Source organism: Gorilla gorilla, chromosome 1 (assembly GCF_029281585.2).
Source record: "Gorilla gorilla gorilla isolate KB3781 chromosome 1, NHGRI_mGorGor1-v2.1_pri, whole genome shotgun sequence".
In the NCBI taxonomy this organism is placed as follows: domain Eukaryota; kingdom Metazoa; phylum Chordata; class Mammalia; order Primates; family Hominidae; genus Gorilla; species Gorilla gorilla.
In genome coordinates, this window is record NC_073224.2 from 84,843,997 (window position 1) to 84,869,245 (window position 25,249).

The 25,249-nt window shown below is 37.8% G+C and overlaps 1 protein-coding gene across 13 annotated transcripts in view; it reads right to left on the minus strand.

Annotated features, from left to right (window-relative positions):
• DNM3 (dynamin 3) overlaps window positions 1-25,249 on the minus strand; it is a 576,940-nt gene that overhangs the window by 509,522 nt on the left and 42,169 nt on the right. The window contains exon 1 of one of the 13 annotated variants that reach the window (XM_055377780.2): window positions 9,586-10,037. The exons of the other annotated variants lie outside the window; for them this stretch is intronic. Within the exon in view, the coding sequence (XP_055233755.1) occupies window positions 9,586-9,617 (32 nt within the window). The 5' untranslated portion in view covers window positions 9,618-10,037. Of the gene's footprint in view, window positions 1-9,585; window positions 10,038-25,249 lie in introns of those variants that run through there. 13 annotated transcript variants of the gene reach the window in all.

Genomic DNA, 25,249 nt, shown 5'->3' on the forward strand with positions numbered 1-25,249 from the left:
GGAAGTAGGGAAGGAGGGAGGGACAGGCCAAATTTAATATGGCTATAGCATTACATGTAAGAGGACAATGGTAAAAGATAAGCTTGGAATATATATCTCCTACTTTTAAGAAAGATTACATTAGGAAATTTCAAATTTAGAGAATACACCATATTAGAGAATATTATAGAGGTATCTGTTAATGTTTTCAGTGCTAAGAAATTAAGATACTAATAAACAAATGTACAATAAGCTATGTAGGGTTATATGTTAATTATTATTGTAATACTTTAAAATGAAGCACAAATTTTTATTATTGAATATTTTTCTTCACTGTCAGCATCTAATATCAATAAAGATACGAAAATAAGCACCAATCCATCAAAAATTAAAATACTGAAATTTGGAAATTAGGGGGGAAAAAAGATAGAAATCTCCTGATCCACTGGATGGAAAAAACCACTTCTAATATAAGAGTTCTACCATTAGCAAATAATATTGACAAAACATAAGCACTTATAATTATTTAATTACATATTTATGCAACCTAATCTATATTACTTTTGTTAATCTGAGCATGAATATGCAAAATGCAGTAATAGCTACATGCCAATAACTCAAAAGTATAAATGACTTTTCAATCATCACCCTCTGCAGTGTATGTTTTCAAGAAGTTAATGCAAAAAATTCATATCTTATCTCCTGAATTAATGGGATTTGAAGAATAGCCCAATATTTTTAAACTATAGGTTGTAACCAATAAATGAGTTGTGAAATAAATTTTGTAGAACTTGACCAACATATTTTCATAATGGAAAAGAAAGGAATGGAATTCAACAGAAACTATATGAGTATAACACACAGAAATGCCAAGTATTTTATAAAACTTTTATTTCCATTTTATATAGATATACGAGGTCACAATAAAATGTATTTCTTACAATGAGATACAGTCAACGATTAGAAAACATTATGTGTATCTTTACTATTCTACTTATAAATATATGTTTTTGGTGTTTTAGATATATTCCAATTCTGTATGTCAACATGAAAAAGTAGTTATCATTGAACATAGCAGAGAATTTTATATATTTAAAGCACATAATCAAAATCCTGAAAATCACAAATTTTTGCATCTTAAGTCCCACTGGAGTTGCAGTTTTAAATAGTGGATCAAAGTAAGCCTCATTGTGAAAGTGAGAGTTTAGTAACGACTTGAAGGGGCAAGTGAATTAGCCATGCAGACATGTGCCTGGCATGCTAGAGAGGAATGAGCAAGGGGAAAAAGTCAGATATTAGGTCAGAGAGAAAGAAAGGGGCGCCAGATCACCTCAGCCATTGTAGGAACTCTGTATTTTCTCCATGTGAAATGGGGAGTGATGGAAGAATTTTGAGCAGAGGAGTAACATGACCTGACTTACTTCTTTTTTTTTTTCCTGTGACGGAGTCTCACTCTTGCTGCCCAGGCTGGAGTGCAATGGCGCAATCTTGGCTTACCGCAACCTCCGCCTCCCGGGTTCAAGCGGTTCTCCTGCCTCAGCCTCCCCAGTAGCTGGGATTACAGGCATGCACCATCTTGCCCGGCTAATTTTGTATTTTTAGTAGAGACGGGGTTTCTCCATGTTGGTCAGGCTGATCTTGAACTCCCAACCTCAGGTGATCTGCCCGCCTCAGCCTCCCAGAGTGCTGGGATTACAAGCATGAGCCACTGCGCCCGGCCTGACTTACGTTTTTAAAGGATTGCATTAGCCATCAAAAATCAACTGTGGGGATCAAAGAGAGAAGCAGGGAAAACAATTAGGAGATGTTACAGTAATAGAGGCAAAACATCAGGGAAGCCCAGACCAGAATGGCAGCAGTGGAGACAGTTAGAGGTAGTCCATTTCTGGCTATAAATAAAAACAGAGCCAGGATGGAATTATTTTTTCCCTGGAATGAAATGTGGTGAGAATCAGATAAATTTTGTTTCCAAAAAGACTTGCGTTCAAATCTCAGCTCCACCTCTGACTGAGCCTGTATTATCTTGGCTATATTTTACATCGTCTCTCTAAATCTCATGATCCACATCTATAAAATAAAAATAGTATCACTTACTTGAAAAGTTTTTGAAAGGACTATATAACATGCATAAAGCACATAGCAGGACTGCAATAAATGTAACCTCTTTTCCTTCGTGATGATTATTTGTTAGAGATATATTTAAAATACAAAAAAAAAAAACAGGAAATCCTAAGCAGTGGACATTCTGTAAGTTAAGAATTTTTTATGAAAATAACATATAGCTTCCAAAATAAATTGGGTATCTTAAAAAATGTAAATGATTAATGCATTTTCATTAAAAAACAAAAATAGTAGACTCAAGATTATTTCATACTCTTCAAGTTAAAGCACATTATCAGTGAGATTCTGTGCAAACATTTCTTGTCCAAGTTATTTAAAAAGAAACTATTATAAGGAAGGAATCAAAAGTTTTGTTGCTGGGGGTCGGGCAAAAAAAAAAAAGTTTTGTTGGTAGGGCGTGGTGGCTCACACCTATAATCTCAGGAGTTTGAGAGGCTGAGACAGGAGGATCCCTTGGGTCCAGGAATTCAAGACTAGCCTGGGCAAGATGGTAAGACTCCATCTATACAAAAAATTTAAAACTTAGCCAGGTGTGGTGGCACGTGCCTTTGGTCCCAACTATACAGGAGGCTGAGATGGGAGAATCGCTTGAGCCCAGGAAGTCGAGGCCGCAATGAGCCATGTTCACACCACTGCTCTCCAGCCTGGGTGACAGAAGGAGACCCTATCTCAAAAAAAAAAAAAAAGCAATTGAACTACAGCTAAAAATATCTTACTAATACTTGACAATCCATTTCATTCATTTCTTCAGCAAACCTTTGAAAGCAACAATATTACAAGCATGTGAAGAGGCTAAACAATCTAGTAACTGCCTCTTCCCTCTGGGAAATGAGTCTGGTACATCCATCCTTCACATACTAAATCACAGTCTGCTTACATCAGTAGAGGGCCACCTCCTGGAATTAAAAACTCTTTACTTCCAAAATAGCCCATTTTTTTTTTGTCTTGAGACAATACTTTTAAGCCTACTCATGGTTTTCACCCTCACAATCTACTAGTCTCCATGATGATTTTCCCATCTGTCCAGCTCTTTCACTCTTCAATAAAACTAATTTTGTGTACCATTTCCAAAAATCTATTCAAAATACCTCCCTCATCTATTGAGAAGTTGTCTCCTTTTAACCACCTCACTATGTTAAAAGTCCTCTTCCTGAGTTTTAATATTCTCCCCTAAATCTAGTCTTACATGAAGTAAATATTTTTTAGCTATTTTACTCCCCACCACATATACCGAAAAAGAAAAATCCTCAGCTACCTTGAGACAGGTCTCCCTCAGGCCCTCTCCCCATGCGTATCAAATTTCTCCACACCATGCTTTTGCTACTTGGACTCTCCCATCCTTAGCTACTTTTTGTCTCTTTAAGGTAAGTCATTTCATTCAATTCTCATAACCAGCTGTGATTTAAGCAAAGCAGGCAATATCTCTATATCACAAATTAAGAAGCCAAGAATTATTTTTAGACTCCTTACTCCCTGCATACTCAAAAAGGAAGACTGATATTTGACATGAATTTTGAATGATGAGTTAGCATTTTCTAGGTTGTCAGATGAGGATGACGACATTTCAGGATGGATATGTAAAGACCACAGAGGCATTAAAGAGAAGTATGCAGTATACAGTAACATATGCATGTGTATATGAATGAATGCATGCACATAAAGCTATGAACTGCTCCACAAGACTCAAGAAACAAAAAATGTCACATCTTTTCATTTTTCAAATTCAAATCAGTGCAGACTTCTAAGCTAAGAGTCAGCCACATCAGTAAGAAATCTAAATATCAGATATGCCTAAGAGCTCTTCTCTCACCCCTTGAGTGGTGTAAGCACCTCAAAGATGATGCAATGAAGGAAAATTAGGCAAGGCCTGTAGTCACTTGTCCAGCGCAATCCCCCTGGAGAAATTCATTGTCTAAACCCCGTGGTTCTGTTGAAGGTGACTTCTTTCCACTGGCAGCATCCACTGCTTACCCTCCACGCCACCCTCCCTCAGCCTCCATACCAACTTATCTATAAGGACCTTCACCATGGATATCAAAGTCATGGTCTCAGTGCTCAGTCATCCCTAACACCCACATAGCCATACCTACCATCAAGACCTCCAAGACACTGCTTCAGTAAAGCACCAGCTTCAACTACCCGCAAAAAAAACAGGCCATCTTTGACTTCCTGTCTCTGGGAAATGTCTTTCTTTCCTGAGAGAAATTGGCCAGTCTTCTAAAGAAAACCCTCATGTCTTTCCTAATATCTTTCAACAGCATTAGGGTTTGGTTGTTCCCCCAAGGGCTTTAGGTGCAGGATGATCCTAAAAGCCTGGGCCATGAATTCTAGGACCATCCAAGAGCCTATTTACCTTCCTTGGGAATAAGGAGGATTTATTATTTAGGAATGCAGTGGACAGTCTCCCATCCCCAAGGATGGATTGTATGCTTCTCTTAATGCTGTAGAACGAACAATAAAGTTGCATTTTCCCATCAAGTTATGGTAATTTTTATTTTTTCTTTTGAGACAGGGTCTTACTCTGCCGCACAGGCTGGAATGCAGTGGCACAATCTCAGCTCACTGCAACCTCTATCTCCTGGGCTCAGGTGATCCACCTCAGCCTCCCGAGTAACCGGGACTACAGGTGCGTGACACCATGCTGGCTTTTTTTTTTTATTATTTTTTGAGGAGACGGGGTTTCACCATGTTGCCCAGGATGGTCTTAAACTCCTGGGCTCAAGAGATCCACCCATCACAGCCTCCCAAAGTGCTGAGATTACAGCTGTGAGCCACTGCGCCCAGCCTAGTAAATTCTTAATAAGCTGCCTTGTTACATATATAAGTAACTTAAGTCTTCCTTCTTTCCCAATTATACTTCTACCGAACACTAGTTGGTTACAATGAATGTAGTGCCCATGTCTAGTAGAGAATGAATTCTAGCTCTGTGATTATCTTGGCTATAATAGAACATTTTAAGCAATTTTTAAGCAAAATTTTAAAATGTTCAAGGTCTATGTAAAATTTCCAGCCCTTATGTCTTTTCAGTTGAGGTTACTTAAGCCCCCTTTTTCAGGAGTAAAATGTCTACAAGTTAAATTTTCAAGTTCAAAGTTCAATTAAACTTCCAACAAAAATATCTTTATCAATTTCCACATTAATAATGTGCTATGATTAAAAGACAATGAAGTACAAGTAAGAAAGAGTTTAGTCTTGACACTAGCTACAGGACCTTAAACAAGTTACTGAACTCTCTTTTACCTGTACTTTCCTTTGTAAAATAACAATAGTATACTTACCTTCCCCAGTGTACTTGAATCACATATTAATAAATAAGATAGTCCTTGGGAAATGTCTCTAAAAATTGTAACGTGGAAAAAGAAAGTAAGGTGGTATTACTGTTAACTTCCATCTTGGAGCATAAATTTAAATGGAAAAAAATACATACAGAAAAATAAAATTCAAAATGGTATCCAAGTACAAAGGAAAGATCTATGATAAAGTTACAGTATTTGCCACTGTCTAGTCTATGACAGCAAACTATATACATACAACATTTTTTAAGAATGACACTTTTATCTTATTTCTCTCAGTTAGAATTTTTCCTTATGCTTCTACCTCATTTTCACCCCTAATTAAACCCTTTATTTTTTTTATTTATTTATATATATTTTTTGAGACAGGGTCTCGCTCTGTCACCCAGGCTTAAGTATAGTGGCACGATCTCAGCTCACCTCAGCCTTGACCTCCTGGGCTCAAGCAATCCTCCCACCTCATCCTCCCAAATAGCTGGGACTATTTGGCAGTCCACCACCATGCCTGGATACTTTGTTTATTTCCTGTAGAGACGAGGTCCCACTATGCTGCCCAGGCTGGTCTTGAACTCATAGACTAAAGTGATCTTCCCGCCTGAGCCTCCCAAAGTGCTGGGATTACAGGCATGAGAGTTCAACCCTTTAACAAGCATTTTTTAACATAGATGCTGTAGAAATTTTTCACTCATAGCACAGAAGAATACAAGTAGTTTTTAACCAGTAACCATTCTTTTACGTGGCAAATTGGAATTTCCAATCCTTGATAAACACCTAACAACATGTCATAACATGTCATCACCAACAGATAAGTCAATCACTAAAGTATGTTGCTTCTGACATAGTGACTTTGTCTCAGGCTTATCAAATCTCCCACATGTAAATTTCAACATAAAAGACAGTAGGAAACACTGACTGAACCAAATGTTAGTTTAAAAAAAAAAAAAAAGATTTAAGCCTTTGATCAATTAAAAAAAATATTCCCTCCTTTTGGCAAAGATTATCACTCCTCAACACATTTCTGTAGAGTCAACAACAAGCATTCCAGGTCACTACTTTGATTTTAAGCCGTTGTCCAGATTTCAGACTCTTGATTATAAAAGACAAAAACATTTCTCACATCAGAAACTTTGGATCTCAGGAGGTTTCAAGGCTTATCCTTCCTGAATATCAACAGGGCTACCACAATTCAATCATGAGCATTTTTACTTTCATTTTACAAAAGTCTGATTTTGTTCATTGGCAGTTCTCAAAGAACAATTAAAATACTTATTTCTTGTAACTGGTTAAAGAAATTTAATGGACCTTTCATAATTGATTTTTAATAGTTTCTACTATAGGTTACTATTTCAATTAAATGGATGAAAAGGGCAAACTATAGTTTAGAATTAAAAGAGGAATATTTGTTACTTAAAAGCTAATAAAGTTAATGTGTTTTCCAGGTTTCAGAATAGAATGGGGTTATTAATTCTTGAAAAATTCTATTTATTAACCTTTTTATGATTTCACAGGGCAATACAGATTGAAAATGATTATTTTTTTAAATGTGCTATGGAAATGTAAACTTGAACTCATATAGCTTCCTGGGCATTCTTTTCATCTACAACCAGGTTTTCTGTACCTTCTACACATCACAGCTCTATCTCTCATCAATTTATGTAAGAAGCACTAAGTCTTGGATGCCCTACAAATAGTAACAGAGTGAGACCCTTTAGGAAAGGTCTCAGCTAGCACTTTAATTGCCAAAATTTTATTTTAATGTCAAACTATAAAATGCAGTTGGCATTTTCTTGTTCACGTTCTTAAAACATAGTATACCGAGTATTTAAACATTTCTTGATGGAGCATTCATTTGAAATACCAATTATTGCTACTATGTTAAAACATAGTGATGCCTTCAGTTGCTATTACAGAGGGGTCTGGTAACCCTGCACAAGTTGTGAGCTTTTATTGGCATTTTTATTCCTTTTGGAGGCATTTTCTGACATGTCTGTCCCTCCTTCGTTATCAGCATATTGGGTACCACTTCTCCCGGGCATCAGTGTGCCTGCCCTCACCCACGCGGTTCCTCCTTGCTCCTCCTCTGTAATGGGTGTAGATGTCAGACAAGCTGACTGGTGAGAGTTGTGTGGAGCTGAGTGGGCTCTGTGCAAGAGCCTGAATTGTTCACTGGTGAGTAATCTAGAGGAACTTTGCTCCACCACCCCAGCTGCTCAGGGCCTATTTCATTCACCTCTTGTCTCTCCGTGCTGTCTTCTTTCGGGATTATATGGAAAAATCAAGAGTGCGAAAATGCTTTATAAGACATCATAGATGATTTTTTTTTCTGTCACAATTACAAAACAATAAATTTTTGGATTTCTCAATTCCGGCAGGTGGGGTATGACTAAAAGACTGTCATCTTTCCTAGGTACTGAACTTCATACATTTTTTTTTTTTTTTTTTTGAGACAGAGTCTCGCTCTGTCGCCCAGGCTCGAGTGCAGTGGCGCGCTCTCGGCTCACTGCAAGCTCCACCTCCCGGGTTCACGCCATTCTCCTGCCTCAGCCTCCCGAGCAGCTGGGACTACAGGCGCCCGCCACCACGCCCGGCTAATTTTTTCTATTTTTTTTTAGTAGAGACGGGGTTTCACCGTGTTGGCCAGGATGGTCTTGATCTCCTGACCTCGTGATCCGCCCGCCTCGGCCTCCCTAAGTGCTGGGATTACAGGCGGAGCCACCGCGCCCGGCCTCATACATTTCAAAGTATCAATAATATGCATATTTTATCGGCATTAGTATAAAAATGTTCCAGCTTTTTAACCTTGGGGAAAAAGACAAGCAAACCATCATCTCTCTCCATCCTGTTTCATACAGTCCTAGATCTGCTATCATTCCTCACTCCTTCCTCCACAGACAAGCTTCTTAAAGGAAAATTCTTAAATCACGCCACCCTGACTGCTGCCCTGCTGAAATTCAGGTCAGTTTCCTACTTCACCCTGGAAGCTGCCCTCACCAAGATCACCAATGGCCTCATTCCTAAAAGTGGTGAAAATTTATCTGATTTCTTCTTTCAGAAAAACTTGATACTGCTGACCTCTGTCTCCTCTCCTGTCTTCTGTGCTTTTCCTCCAACTCCTTGCCTCCTTCTCAGTATCTTTGGTTGTCCGCTCCTTCTTGGGGTTTTTTCCAGCCATCTTTTCACTCTGCATGTTCTCCCCCTCGGTGGTTTCATCCACCCCCTGCTAATGGCTACCACCCATGAATCTACAGCCCCAATCTCTCTTCTGAGCCCCAGATTTCTACTTGTTATATCGATATATCACAAGTACCTCAAACGCATCGTGTCCTAATTTGAATACGCTATTGTCCTCTTTGAATCTGTCCCTCCTTGTTTATTTTCTGCAATGAAAGCATACAGTGAGAATAGCACTACCAACCAAGTAAAAATCTGGGGGTTGTCCTTGATTTTCTCCATGTCCCTTACTGTCTTAACTCAAGCCCTTGTAAATTACTTCTTGCCAATCCTCCCCCACTGTGCAGTCTCTCTTTTGCTGTACACTGAACTCCTTGCAGTGCCTGGATATTCCAGCTTCCTTCTTGCATCCTTGCCTTTGCACATGCAGTTTCTTCTATCTGGTGTACCTTCTCCCTTGCCCACTTGTCCTTGAAGTCTCATCTCAGGTGTCAACCCCTACGAAAAGACTTTTCTTAACCTGCCTAGTCTGGACTATGATACTTCCATGTTATTTGTAGAAACCTTTACTATAGAACCCACTATATATGTTTTGTCTATTTTCCATCTTCCCAACCAGACTGTCAACCCGTAAAAAGCAGGAACCATGTCTAATTAATTCTTGGGTATCCAAAGTCTAGTATAACTCCCGGTATAGCATAGGCCCTCAACTAATGTTTTATGGATGAGTACATAAACAAACCCTGAGTAACTACCATTATCCACATTTCTGTGTTTCCTGCCACCCATTATTATTCTTTATCACCTCATTCAAATATTATTTCATTTAGGAAATCTTCCCTGATTCCCACCCTCACTCTCTCATTTCCCACCTCTCCCGTGGTGATTAACTATAATGCAAAGTAGGCAAGGAAATCCGAGTACTTACTTTCCTATTTTACTACCGTTCCACCATAGGAAGCATGGAGGAAAGGATAATTTAATTCATTTTTAGTCACTTCAAAACTAGTGCTTTCCTTACCTAGGATTCTTTAGAGGAAGGCACATCCACATTTGAAAGAAACCAAAAGTGGCACACTAGCAAAAATCTCCCCTCCACTGAAACGCAGCAGCATCTCACAACAGAGCTTTCAAAAGGAGTTACAGATCCAGTGTGTAGTGCTGCTTACGAGCCATCACATGGCAGCAGCGGGGAAAACACACCAGCACCAAATCCAGACAAAGGGCAGAGATGAAGCCTGCTCTGTTCCTGCTGACGTTACTAAGGCCACTGCTCTTGCAGCTGGGCTAACAACAAACAGGCCTCAGCCTGCCTCAGCCCAGCTAGGCAAGCGTCCGGAGGGGCTAAAAGGAGCAATGCCCCAGAGCAATAGCTCCCAACATCCGGAGGACACTACGGCCCTACAAACTCACGTTAGCTTCAAATACTACTCATCACCCCTTTCTTGTAAAAAGTCAAATGCATAACCTCCTGTAGAACTAACAACAGTTAAAATGAAATTGTTATCAGAAATAATATAAACATCCAAAAAGAAAGGATTTATCACCCACTGTAGACTAAGTAATCATTAAGAATGAGGTAACAGAATAGTAAATATGAAAAAAAAATTCACTCTCTACTATTAAGTGAAAAAGAAAGCTAACAAGCCCAAATGTACAATATGATTTCTCTCTCTCTATATATATATGTATATACACACACACTTTTAAATCATATAACAATATAATACAATATAGCATAAGATAAATCTGTACCAAATGTTAAAAGTGGCTAATTCCAAGTAACTGGATTATAGGTGATTTTTATTTTCTTTTAGTTTTATCTGTTTCTAAAATATCCTTTAATGAACATGTATTTTCTTTAATAAGAAGAAAAAATAGGTTTTAAAAATGAAATAATCTCTCGATTAAATTTTATAAATCTCTAAATCTTCATAAATATATTCACTTGTATCTGTATCCTGAAGATTTAAAATAAATTTTATTGTATCAGTCTTGTTGATTCTCACAAATGGTATAGGACTTATAGAATCACTAGGTCAGCAAAGGGACATACTGCATGCTCAGTAAAAATGCTTACTTGTGAAACTAGGTTCAAAATGAAAACGGTAATAAGAAATGTACTAATTTTAAACAAATTTCTTATTAAGAAAAAGTCTAAGACCATGAAAACCAAGGTTAAATTTTACCACTGGCCAATTAGGGCAAAGATCCCATTTTTATTATTTCCATCCATAAAATGTAGAAAATGCCAGATTGTTAAAAGTAAATGAAGTTCTTGCCAAATACAACACAATTCTAAGGTATGGTCTACATGCCACAGCATCATAATCTGACCTATACATATCCTGAATAGGAAAATCCCTCTCCTAATTAAATCCTGAAAATGTTATAGACAAGAGTAATAAACTCCAAAGAAAACATTTTGTACAAATACAAGTATTAGTCAAAAAAAAATGAACCTCAGACCTAGAAAGTTGATTAGTCCTTTTTGATAGCATTTATCAAATAAAAGCCATTTGATCAAAAGTAATTTAAACACTTAACTGTATTTTTCTAGTTGGGCTAATTGATTTCACAAGCAAATGTTAACACAGATTGTATGAAAAATCCATACAAAAAGAAGAGAACTTGTTATAGAATTATTTAAGAAAGTTCAATGTTATCAACATGCTAGATTTTATATCTTCATGTCAATGAATAAGAATTTGGGAAGATTCTTTTTTTTTATTTATTTGGCATGTATTCATTAAGCATTCACTATGGCATAGCATGTACTAATCTAGGTTTTCAACAAAAGAAACAATTCTCCACAGCATTTCCCTCACTTAAAATCAAAAGATTGACAAGAGATAGACATGATTATTCACTACTGTCAAATCCCTGACATCTGTTCTACTCATTAAAGGTCTATCCTTGACATTTGTGGAGTAGAGGATAATAGCTGAAGTGTTTAAGAATAATCCACTTCAAATAAAAATGGAATAGGGAAAAATACATAAAATATTCTAATTAGAAAAAAGTACATAGTATAAATTTTAAATTAGACATTTGGAAGGAGCAAAACAAATCCAACCTAGTGAAAACTTTGTTTGGTGTTCATTTGCTATGACCTGATTTGACAAAAATAAAAAGGGGGCAACTCTACACTAATTGCCATTTTTTAAAACTGATTCGTGAAATTCAGTAGTCTGGAAGCCACTGCTTCCAAGTGCATTTTAGCTACCCAGAAGGTGGGTGATCTACAATTTGGAATTCTGCCCCTAACGCAATGTTACACATGAAGAAGATGCTAAAAAAAAAAAAAAATATGTGTTGAATGAAGAAATATAACCCTGTTTCATGTAGAAGATGTGGCTTGGGATCACTTTAAGATGGTCCAAAAGACCTAAATACTTTCAGAAAATGAAATGAGAGAAGCAGTAGTATGTAAAGAACAATTAAGGGAGCAAATTTTTCCCTTTAGAAAGCAAAATTTCCCCACACTGCCTAAAAGTTTTTAATTCATTGTTAACTCTGCCTAAAATCCTCACACTGGGTAGGATATATTTGAATTAGTATCTACTCTTCTTTGAAAGCACACATATTTGGAGAGGATGAAGGAATATAACCATTTAACATGACTATTTTATCAGAAAAAAATTGCAGGTGTTTTGTCATAGTTTATTTACTAACTAAATAAAAATATAACTATGTAAGTGTTGGAAGTTCTGGCCAGGGCTATCAGGCAAGAGAAAGAAATAAAGGGTATTCAATTAGGAAAAGAGGAAGTCAAATTGTCCCTGCTTACAGATGACATGATTGTATATTTAGAAAACCCCATCGTGTCAGCCCAAAATCTCCTTAAGCTGATAAGCAACTTCAGCAAAGTCTCAGGATACAAAATATACAAAATCAATGTGCAAAAATCACAAGCATTCCTATACACCAATAACAGACAAACAGAGAGCCAAATCATGAGTGAACTCCCATTCACAATTGCTTCAAAGAGAATAAAATACCCAGGAATCCACCTTACAAGGAACGTGAAGGACCTCTTCAAGGAGAACTACAAACCACTGCTCAACAAAATAAAAGAGGACACAAACAAATGGAAGAACATTCCATGCTCATGGATAGGAATAATCAATATCATGAAAATGGCCATACTGCCCAAGGTAATTTATAGATTCAATGTCATCCCCATCAAGCTACCAATGACTTCCTTCACAGAATTGGAAAAAACTACTTTAAAGTTCATATGGAACCAAAAAGGAGCCCACATTGCCAAGACAATCCTAAGCAAAAAGAACAAAGTTGGAGGCATCACGCTACCTGACTTCAAACTATACTACAAGGCTACAGTAACCAAAACAGCATGGTACTGGTACCAAAACAGACATATAGACCAATGGAACAGAACAGAGGCCTCAGAAATAATACCACCCATCTACAACCATCTGATCTTTGACAAACCTGAGAAAAACAAGAAATGGGGAAAGGATTCCCTATTTAATAAATGGTGCTGGGAAAACTGGCTAGCCATATGTAGAAAGCTGAAACTGGATCCCTTCCTTACATCTTATACAAAAATTAATTCAAGATGGATTAAAGACTTAGATGTTAGACCTAAAACCATAAAAGCCCTAGAAGAAAACCCAGGCAATACCATTCAGGCCGTAGGCATGGGCAAGGACTTCATGACTAAAACACCAAAAGCAATGGCAACAAAAGCCAGAATAGACAAATGGGATCTAATTAAACTCAAGAGCTTCTGCACAGCAAAAGAAACTACCTTTAGAGTGAACAGGCAACCTACAGAATGGGAGAACATTTTTGCAACTACCCATCTGACAAAGGGCTAATATCCAGAATCTACAAAGAACTTAAACAAATTTACAAGAAAAAAATCAAACAACCCCATCAAAAAGTGGGCAAAGGATATGAACAGACACTTCTCAAAAGAAGACATTTATGCAGCCAACAGACACATGAAAAAATGCTCATCATCACTAGTCATCAGAGAAATGCAAATCAAAACCACAATGAGATACCATCTCACGCCAGTTAGAATGGCAATCATTAAAAAGTCAGGAAACAACAGATGCTGGAGAGAATGTGGAGAAATAGGAACACTTTTACACTGTTGGTGGGAGTGTACATTAGTTCAACCACTGTGGAAGACAGTGTGGCAATTCCTCAAGGATCTAGAACTAGAAATGCCATTTCACCCAGTGATCCCATTACTGGGTATATACCCAAAGGATTATAAATCATACTACCATAAAGACACATGCACACGTATGTTTATTGCAGCACTATTCACAATGGCAAAGACTTGGAACCAACCCAAATGTCCATCAATGATAGACGGGATTAAGAAAATGTGGCACATATACACCATTGAATACTATGCAGCCATATAAAAGGATGAGTTCATGTCCTTTGCAGGCACATAGATAAAGCTGGAAACCATCATTCTCAGAAAACTATCACAAGGGCAGAATGGATGAAGCTGGAAACCATCATTCTCAGAAAACTATCACAAGGACAGAAAACCAAACACTGCATGTTCTCACTCATAGGTGGGAACTGAACAATGAGAACACTTGGACACAGGGCGGGGAATATCATACACCAGCGCCTGCCGGGGGGTCGGGGGCTGGGAGAGGGATAGCATTAGGAGAAATACCTAATGTAAATGACGAGTTGATGGGTGCAACAAACCAACATGGCACATGTATACCTATGTAACAAACCTGCACATTGTGCACATGTACCCTAGAACTTTAAGTATAATAAAAATTAGTCAATCAATACAAACAAATTAGCCAGGCATGGTGGTGGGCACCTGTAATCCCAGCTACTCAGGAGGCTGAGGCAGGAGAATTGCATCAACCTGGGAAGTGGAGGTTGCAGTGAGCCGAGATCATGCCACTGCACTCCAGCCCGGGAGACACAGAGAGATTCTGTATCAAAAAAATAAATAAAATAAAAGAAAATAAGTAAAAATAAAGCAAATAGCTTTTGAGGAAAGACCAGAGCTTTCCGGTTTTCCAGTGGCAAAGAAGATCCTGACTCTCTTTTCACAACTTTCCCTGCTCAAGGACAGTGGGAGGAATCACAGACAGGAAAGGTGGGGGCCAGGTGTGGTGGCTCGTGCCTGTAATCTCAGCACTTTGGGAGGCCAAGGTGGGCAGGTCACTTGAGATCAGGAGCTCCAGACCAGCCTGGCCAACATGGTAAAACCCCGGCTCTACTAAAAATACAAAAATTAGGCCAGGCGCTGTGGCTCATGCCTGTAATCCCAGCACTTTGGGAGGCCGAGGTGGGCAGATCATGAGGTCAGGAGATGGAGACCATCCTGGCCGACATGGTGACATCCCATCTCTACTAAAAATACAAAAATTAGCTTGGCATGGCAGTGAGTGCCTATAATCCCAACTACTCAGGAGGCTGAGGCAGGAGAAAAAAAATATATATATATAACTATGTAGTTAAGATTATGAGATATCTTTATGATAACAATACTTACTCAAAAGTTTTAGCTATTTCATGTAACTGCATGTAAATAATAGATTGGCTTAAATTTCAACTTACATTGGATTGAACCACTCAAAATTGCCGGTCCAAAAAAAGTGGTCAAGGCTGGGCACAGTGGCTCATGCCTGTAATCCCAGCACTTTGGGAAGCCAAGGCAGGAGGATCATTTGAGGCCAGGAGTCTGAGACCAACCTGGGTGATATAATGAGACCTCATCTCTACAAAAAAATTGTTTAATTAGTTCGGTGTGTTGGTGTGCATCTGTGGTCCTAGTTACTTGGGAGGCTGAGGTGGAAGGATTGCTTGAGCTCAGGAAATCAAGGCTGCAGTGAACTGTGATCAAGCCACTGCACTCCAGCCTGGGTGAAAGAGTGAGACACTGTCTCAAAAGTCAAAAAAAAAAAGTCAAATATTAAATAATTGAAAATAGTTTGGACTATTTCAAAACCTTACTTTATGGGTTTTGACAATGCATTGTACTAGTAAATAACATAAAATAATACAATATAATAATATAAAATTAAATAGCTCAAACTATCTTAGTATGTATTAGCAAATACATGGCACAAGGCATTCTCAAAACCCATAAAACTTTACAGCACAAAAAGTAAACCTTAATGCATGCAATTTAAACAAAAATAATTAAGGACATCAAAGGATCCCAGAATAGAATGCAGAATGTGACAAAACAGACAATCTAACTCTATTACAAATGTATGAAACAACCTCACTGAAGGGGTAAGGGGAGAGGGTAGTTGACCTAAGTAACTTTGGAAATGAGTGGAGTCTGCAAGACTAAAGGGAAAAGGAACCACACATAACCACTGTACTCTAGTTCAGGGGTCCCCAACTCTTGCGCCACAGACCAACACCTATCCATGGCCTGTTAGGAACTGGGCCGCACAGCAGGAGGTGACCCGTGGGCAACAGCATTACCACCTGAGCTCTGCTTCCTGTCTGATCAGTGGTGGCAATAGATTCTCATAACAGTGTAAACCCTATCATGAACTGCTTATGCAAGGGATCTAGGTTGCATGCACCTTAGGTCAACTAAGTGACACATGGGCAGTTTCATCCCAAAACACTCCCTGCCAGAGCCAGCCATGGAAAAATTATCTTCCACAAAACCAGCCCCTGGTGCCAAAAAGGCTGGGAACTGCTGCTGTAGTTGATAAAGTTCTTGCCCCTGGGGATACCAGTTAATTCTGATACTGTTATACATGTATACATAAATGAACAATTAAGTGGATGGATGGCAACCAAGTTTCTGACTGTTAGAATGGGAAGTTATAGGTAAGCAAGAGGAGGAGGCTAGAATTATCCATGTGGTGATGAATTAGAATTGGAGACATCAGTCTAAACTCATATTTAGCTTAACATAGATACAGATGATTACATACAGAAATATTTGTAGATATGTGTATATACACAGGTTAGTATATGCAAATACATTCCCTTGCTCTGTCAGCTGAGAGAGCCTAAAAGCAGCTACAATCCAATAACAATGAGTACACCTAGTACCTAGATTTTGGTTTCTAACACCATTTCCAAACAAAAGAACCAGGGCTCCTTGGAAAAACAGTCAATTATAGAACTGGGGGAGGATATATAGATGATGATCCAGGAGCACCTTGTAGTGACAGAAAATTAGGAAGTATTCAAAACACATAGACACACACACACACATGCACACACACACAATTATGAGAATATGTCAAACGGACATAGAACCAACTGAAAGAACTCCCACAGGAACAGTTTGAGCAAATAAATAAAGTAGCATTGGATTATAACCTAAAGTATAAACTATTCATGAGTCCATACTGATATAAATTATTGAATAAATAAACAAATGGAGAATAATAGACAAAACTCCCATGCAGATGAGTTCCAAATAATTTATGTAGATAATACAATACACTCTCTGGAGATGCAGCGTAACTCCCCACTCCTTAAGTGTGGGTTATGCACAGTGACTTCCTTACAAAGAATACAGGATAGAAAGGGAAAGCCTGACAACCATAACCAGAGCCAGGTGATGATGGACAACATCAACAGTGCTAAGTCACTAACAGTATGCCCCTTTGATATGATGTGATAAGATGGTAATTTCCCTCTGTGATCTTTCTCCCAAAAACACATAACTCCGTGAGAAAAACATCAGAGAAATCTCAATTAAGAGGTATTTTATAAAATACCTAATGAGTACTCCTCAAAACTGTCAAGGTCATAAGAAATAAAGTCCGAGAAATTGTCACATCTAAGAAGAGCCTAGAGACATGATGATGAAATGTAATGTGGTATCCTGGATATGATCCTGGATAGAAAAAGGCAAGTAGGCTAAAAACCACAAAAATCTGAATAAAATATGGATTTTAATTAATAATATTGTAAAAGTAGTGGTTCATTAATTGCAACAAACATACCATACTAATGTAAGATATTAATAAATGCAAAAACAAGTGTGGCATATATGGGTACTCTTTGTAATTTTTCTGTTTTTTTTTTTTTTGCACTTGCCCATGTAATTTTTTCTATTAATCTAAAACTCTTCTTAAAGAAAACGTTCATTTGAAAAAAATAATTTGGAAAAAGCTGTGATGTTTACTGTATAGGACGACTGCCAAATCTATACCTGCAGCCCCATCTCTAGTGCCGTAATTTGCATCACCTGCCTCCTTCACCATCCTTACATAGGAGACTGTGTTGGTCATTGCAGCCTTTTCACTTTGATGCTCTTCCTCTCTCAGGTAGACTATGGGTCCTTCCAGCACAATTTAGTTGCAAAACAATATGAAGTCAATTATATGAGAAGATTTTCAGAAACCAACTATTTTTAAGACAAGACTTTTCAATAGCCATGTGGAGTGACTTTTAGAAACTATGTCCCATTTGGGTGCCAGTGGCTCACATCTGTAATCCCAGTGCTTTGGAAGGCCAAGGTGGGAGGATTACTTGAGGCCAGGAGTTCAAGAAACCATGTCCAGTATTATTTTTACCTTTCATTCAGGACGCATAACTGTTTTTGTTTGGTTCTTTGTTTGTTTGTTTTGTTTTTTGCTGCTGTGATTGGTCTCTAATAATCATCACAAAAATAATCCTCCTAAATAGACGTATACATATTTCCCATGCCCCATACACACAAAATTGAAGGTTATTATTAGTAGTATTCTAACATAAACTATGCCACCTTTATAATTCTCAAATACATTTTTCAGGAACAGTATCAACAAAAAAAAACAACTTAATGATATCTTTTCCCAGTGGAAGTTGGTTATAAGTTAATTCAACTGACACCTAAAACTTTATATGAATACTTTTTCATTCAGTGAGTCAGGGAGTAAGTAGCTAGTTAGAACTTTGAAATATGGTTTGTTAAATGCATATTTTAAAGTCAGTTTTACACAAGGAAGTCACCAACTCAATTTTAAATAAACTCGGTTAAGCTTTATCTCTAGGAAAGCATCTGGTAGTTTTCTAGGAAAATGAACCAACTAGTTGTTTTTTCTGCTTGGCCAGAAATGCTACTTCTATATAAATTCACAGAATGAGTACTTCCAAACAAGGATGGAGAAAACTTTAAAAAGCCAAGTCTTAAAATAAAACCAGAAAGCAGATTTACTATGAATATTATTTTTAGCTCCCAATTAGCATTCTAATTGGTAGATCCCACACTGTTTGAGAACAGATATCTGAAGAACTATACCCAAGATCATTGTTTGATTCATTCATCATACTCTAAATAATGAGAAATGGTTCGGAGAATAAAGGCGGATATACTTGTAGTTTTTCTCTTTGAATTTTCCTCTTATCCTAGTTCTCAGCACTTGATATCACTACAAATCTGTAAAATATGGCTGGTAAATCTTGGTGAGAACAACACAAAATGAAGCTTAAACTCAAATCAGGACAGCTACAACACACCTAGATGTCCATGTAAGCATGTCAGCTATACTATATGTATTAAATATTAATGGGTGAAATAAAGATACTTAAAGCCCAACTTTCACCTTCTGCAATTATCCCAGATGACTGTTCAGTCGGTCTCTGCTAATACATTTCCGGTAAAGAATAGCTTTAAAGAGCCTTTTCCATCTTCCCTAATCAATGGCTTTCTCTCTTCTGACTTCTAGATAAACAAACAAAAAAAAATTCTTTCTCCTGTCTTTAACCCATTTTTGTTTTTGTTTTTGCCTTAACGTTTTCAAAAACTTTGGCCAATTCTCAGTTTTAGCCTCTCTGACGCTATCATACCTAAACCTTCATGCAAATTCTTTCTGTCAAGAGTGAGGGGTTAGCTAGTAGACATTCTTTTAACTTTGAAGTATGTTCTGTTAAATGCATAGTTTAATTAAAGCCAATTCTACTACTGGAAAGTCACCAGCTCCATTTTAATTAAAAGCCACTTTTGTATTTTTCCTTCGTATATGCCCCTACCTTGATTTTTTTAATATTATTCACATATTTTATGGCTAGAGAATTGTCTATATAAGTATAGTCGATCGTTTTTTGTTGTTGTCATCATTTTGTTTTGTTTTATTTTTAATAAATCACCTTGTCCATACGCCTCTCTCTCCTATTTAAATTCACGGCCAAGCACAGTGGCTCACACGTGTAATCTCAGAACTTTGGGAGGCCATGATGGGAGGACTGCTTGAGCCTAGGAGTTGCAGACCAACCCAGGCAACATAGCAAGACTCTGTCTCTACAAAAACAAAAAAATTAGCTGGGCATGGTGGTCCATGCCTGTGGCCCCAGCTACTCAGGAGGCTGAGGTGAGAGGATCACTTGAGCCAGGCAGGTTGAGGCTACAGTGTGCCGTGATTGCACCACTGCAATCCAGCCTGAGTGAGAGAGAGAGAGAGGCCCTGTCTCAAAAAGAAACCATAAAATCATTCGTAAGTAAATAATCAGAATTTCATTTTCTTATTATGTACCATCCTCATGAGTCACAATCCCTTCTAAAATATCTACTTTGTTTCTAAGCTTCTTAAAATCTACTTTTAAAAAAATGATACCCAATGCTGCCTTGCTTTGATATTATAAACTCTAATATGGTCACCTTTTCCCAGAATTTCTTTAAGACCTTATGACCAAGATATCTTTGTTAGTTATTTCAAGATACAGAATTGCAATTCTCCCCACTGCTTTGTCCACCTTCAAAGAGATGACACCACTGCTGGCAAGATAAAACAAGAATGCATCAGATGCTCTGGCTTCATGCTAACACATCCACACAGCACTGTTGTATTATCATATTTGACCCTCATAATAACCTTAGAAGTTTAGAAAAACAGGTATTATCATCCCAAGACTGAAAACAGTTAAATTATTTACTCAAGGTCAGGAGGCCAAGCAAATGGAGATTGAGACCTATTTCTGCATCCTTTCCTCTATACTGCAGAATTACACTCCCAGTTGACATTAGGATGCTATTATTTTTAAATCTATGCCAGTTTTATAACCCATATTAAAAATTCTTTTAAATGTTTCTAATAGCTACAGAGTATGTTCTCTGGGGAAATGACATTATTCTCCCCCTACTCTAAGTGAGAATGAATTTCATTTGACCTTGGTTTTATTCCCAGCTCCACTATCCTTTAACTGTATAGCCTTGAGATCTGGCTTCAAAACTCTGCTACAAATATAACATTACCCTTTTTTCACACTTCACAAGCAAATGATTTTTCTAATGATAAAGAAAAATTTCTGTTACTTAACTCCTAGATTCTTAATATATAATTGTCAAAACATGCTGATTTCTAACTATAAGAGAATAGAAGAAAAAAAAAGACTAAGAAAAAAAAAAAGAAGAAAGCTTCAGTAGGATATAACCAAGAACTGTTTGACCATATGGGTATTCAAATACAAGACAGGTTTCAGAGAACATAATAGAATCAAAATCCTTTTTGACTTTCAAAAATCAATTAGATTTTCACCTATAAGTATTGTTTTACATACATCCTGAAGGTCCCATTCATCCCTATTGAGAAAAAAAAAGACAGTGGAAAAAAAAATATTAGATGATGCCTTAAAATAATTTACCAACTTGATTACAATAAATTAATAATGAATTAAATAAATCCCCAGATTTTCTCAAATCTACAGGTATGCATATACATTGACACATATTTAAGTTACACAAAAGTATTTAGAGATTATCAAAGAAATGTTAAAATACAGCAGAGATTTTTTTGAACCACGTGAAAGAATTTTATCCAGTCAACAAAGTAAACAAAAAAATTAATTAATTAATTAAAGGTTTATCTTAAGTTTCCCATAAATCATCAGAAAAAGATCCATAAAGAATGGAATTATTTTGCTACCCTGAGATACCCTGGCAATAACAAAGTCAAACCAAAGAACTTATAAACAGGCCAAGAATTTGGCTTTATAGTTTATGCATCCATGAAAACTATGGAAAATCTTTTAAATAGCACACAGAAGACATTTTTTAAGAAAGACCCTGCCCTCAAAATATATACTCTATGGACCAAGAACAGATACTGTCTGTATTTCGAAGTAACAGTCCCTAGTTCAGGGGAACAGTCTTGGGTTCTGGCCCCAGTCACTGACTGCAGTGTGGCCTTGGACATGGGACCTTTCACCTCAATATCCTTACTTTTAAAGTGAGGATAGTAGATTAGATGATTTCTAAAATTCCTCTATTTCTATAATTCTTGATTCTATTAATAATAGCAGAAGACTTCTACAGGCCTGAAGCTAATCAATTTTAGATCCCCATCAGGAAATAGGAAGCTCTTTGTCCACAGCCCACAGGTAATTGGGTTTTCTCTCACAGCAATAGCATCTCTAGTAATTCAGTTACCTAATAAATCTACCTTCTCCTGCCCTTGTATTTGACGATTTTACGTTATTATCAAATCACATCACATTAAAATACAATTTTACTATAACCAAAGGGAAATAACTTTCTACTAAGGAATTGTACAATGACTCTTTCAAAACATTAAACCAGAAAAGATGACAAATCTGTGCCAACTCACAAAAAAAAAGTTGGCTTTAAGAGAGCTGTGTGCATTGGAAATAATGTTTATAGTGTAGTCATTAATCAAATGCCTTATAAATGAAATTACTAGACACTTGTTCACTACTAATGACTTCTTAACCTAATCTTCAGGTTAGAAAGATTAAAACTTGTATTTTTGCCTTTCTTATTTCAAATTCAAGCCATAGCCTGGAAATAATAAGCTTTGATTCTCACTCTTCTATTACAGACTCTCATATCATTCTAAAATTCCTAAAAGCATAATGTAAATAACAAAGGCAATTTTTCAAGCAAGCAGTAATTGGCCATAGATTCTTTAAAAAAAAAAATGGGTTGGGGAAGTGGGAACCAGAAAAGCATCATTAAAATTTGTTCCAGCCACAGTGATACCAGTATCCCCTTAATTGTTTTTTGTGTCCCCTTTGCCCTCAAACTTTCCCTCTCTGAATCTTCTTAAAACAATTTTAAATGCCTCAGTATGAACCTCTATTACCATCCCTTCTATTATATACCCATTAAGTGGCCATCTGATTTATAGACAAACGCTAAAGTCACATGTACTTGGTACTGACTGGATCTACTATCTGTGAGGCTGTATAGACAAATCACTCAGACCACAAATAAAAGAGGAAAAGGAGCTTAACAATTTGACAGGTTTCCTAAAAGAGAAATTCTAATCTCACGCCTTTGCCATGTATTTACAAGAACCAACATTTCAGGTTTAGCTCATTATATCTCAGAAGCCATTCTTATTTTAGCAAAATTCCCAGAATTTAAGTTGAGACAAATCTGACTATTGCTCCCATGGAAGATTCCACTCCTGTCAACAGCCTTATGAGATCCCTGATCAGGCCACCCCCAATCTTCACAGTCAGGTCAAAGTGGTCCCTAGCCTAAGGCTCGTCAACATCTCATCCTACTCTCAGTTTCATCCTGTACCCTCAGGGGTCTCCAAAGCAAGGTTATAGGCACCCCAAACCAAAGTCCAAGATCTATCCACCCCCTAACCCTCACTGTGCAAACAGCTACCCTTGGCCACCCCATGGGCCTAGAAAGGGTATACACTGGTAGAGTCTGCCTTTAGGAGAAAAGCAAAGGAGCCCACACAGGTCCTGAAAGCAGCTTGAGCCCATTTAGGCAGAGAATTTTAGAGTCCCAGTTTCCTGCTACATGAGTTAGAAGGTAGAAGGGTTCAAGCTCTAGGTGGGCATATCCCCTGTCACATCTTTGACACCCCAATACTAGCAAGATGGGGATAGGCAATGCATGAAAAAACAGCAAGGCCCTCTAAAATTTTAGGCCTAAGAAAGCAGCCCGCATCACATAGGTTTAAGGATGATTCTATTCCTGGTTATTCAAACTTTCAAAAAATTATTCAGAGGCCTTGACTCTGAGAATATGGGGCCCAGGTCAAACATGGCTATGTACTCTCTCCCTACTTATTCACAAGATAAAACCAGATTAAATTAACATGAGGAACATTCTTTGAAAGAAAAATAAAAGTACAACATAAGTATGTATGTTTTGATGTTTTGCTTATGAGGTAAAAAATTTTATTAGCATTCCGTAAAACAATCTCCTGATTTTTTTTTACCAAGTGCCATACCCATTTTCTCTCCATAGACTTTCCTCATCAAAAGCCAGCTGCAAAAACTCCCTTAAAGCTCAGCATCTAAGAACATTGCCTAATGCCCTCCTTGTGCCCTGGAGTTTACCCAAGTTTGAGGGGATGCTAAACGGGCTAGATAACTATATAGATCAATTCACCATTCCCCAAGCAACTACCTTGTGCCAAGCAACATGATAGGATCTAGAGATGAAAAGATGGTTGAGATGTAACCCTGACATCAAGGAACATGTAGTGGACTGATTGCAGTAATGCCCCATTTGCTCACACATCCCTGTATTCACACAATACAGTGTGCTCTCACACAATAACTCTAGGCTTAGCCATGTGACTTGTTCTGGACAGTGGGACAGAAGCAAATATATCAGAAGCAGAAATCTGAAAGTTCTTGTACATTAAAGGATATGCTCTGTTGATGCTCTTGGGAACCCTGTTGACATCATGTGAACAAGTCTGAACTAGCCTGTTGAAGGATGGGAAACCACAAGAGAATAAATGAGGTATCCCAGTCACCAATCAGTCAGCCCCCAGCCAACCATATGAGTGAGTCCCATCAGAAAGCAGCTGAGCCCTACTGAGCCCAGACCAACCTGCTGATTCCACAGAATCATGAGCTAAATTAATGGCTATTGTTCTAAGCCACTAAGTTTTGGGGTGGCTTATTGCAGGGCAAATGGATCTAATGGATATAAAACCCAGTGCCTCATAGGGAAGCTAGACTTGTATACAATTAGTTGTAAGATGGTGCGAAGGCTGTAGCAGACCTAAAGATAACATATATGGGTAACTCAAAGGAGAAGGTGATTAACCCTAATGGGTCCAGCATGGAAGATGAACAGGAGTGTCAGGAAAAAGTTCATAGAGGAGATGATGCCTAGTCTTTATTCTGATAAAAAGAACCACTTCAGGAGGCAACAGACTTAACCAACCTTTCTTTTTTTCATCACTGATACAAATCTCCAAAGAGAACACCAGAACCAAATCAGAATCCATGCGCTTCTGTTTCCACTAACAAACTATAGGATATTACTTCAACTAGAAACTTTCTCTTTCTCTCAGGGCCCTAGAAGTTTCGTCAGGGCTGGAACCAGACAAGACTTTGAAGATGCAGCCACGCTGAACATCTGTTTAACTCAGCGGCACTCAGCTCCCTGTGATCTCCCAGCAGTCAGACCAAGAGAATGACAATACATTGTCACCACAGATAGTGTGGCAAGCACACTGAGCAGACGATACATTACAGGAAAGCAAACCCTTATAAGCGAGAGGCCCCAAAAATCAGACTGGGAAATGTTTTGCATTTCTGCACACATCAAGACTTTAATTACTGGTTTATGAGTAAGTCCACTAAGAAAAGTCATTTGTTTAATATACATGTGCTTAAGTAATTTTAGGAAAAAGAGGAATCAGGGGCTGGGTGCGGTGGCTCATGCCTGTAATCCCAGCACTTTGGGAGGCCGAGGCGGGCAGATCACAAGGTGAGGAGTTCGAGACCAGCCTGACCAACATTGTAAAACCCTGTCTCTA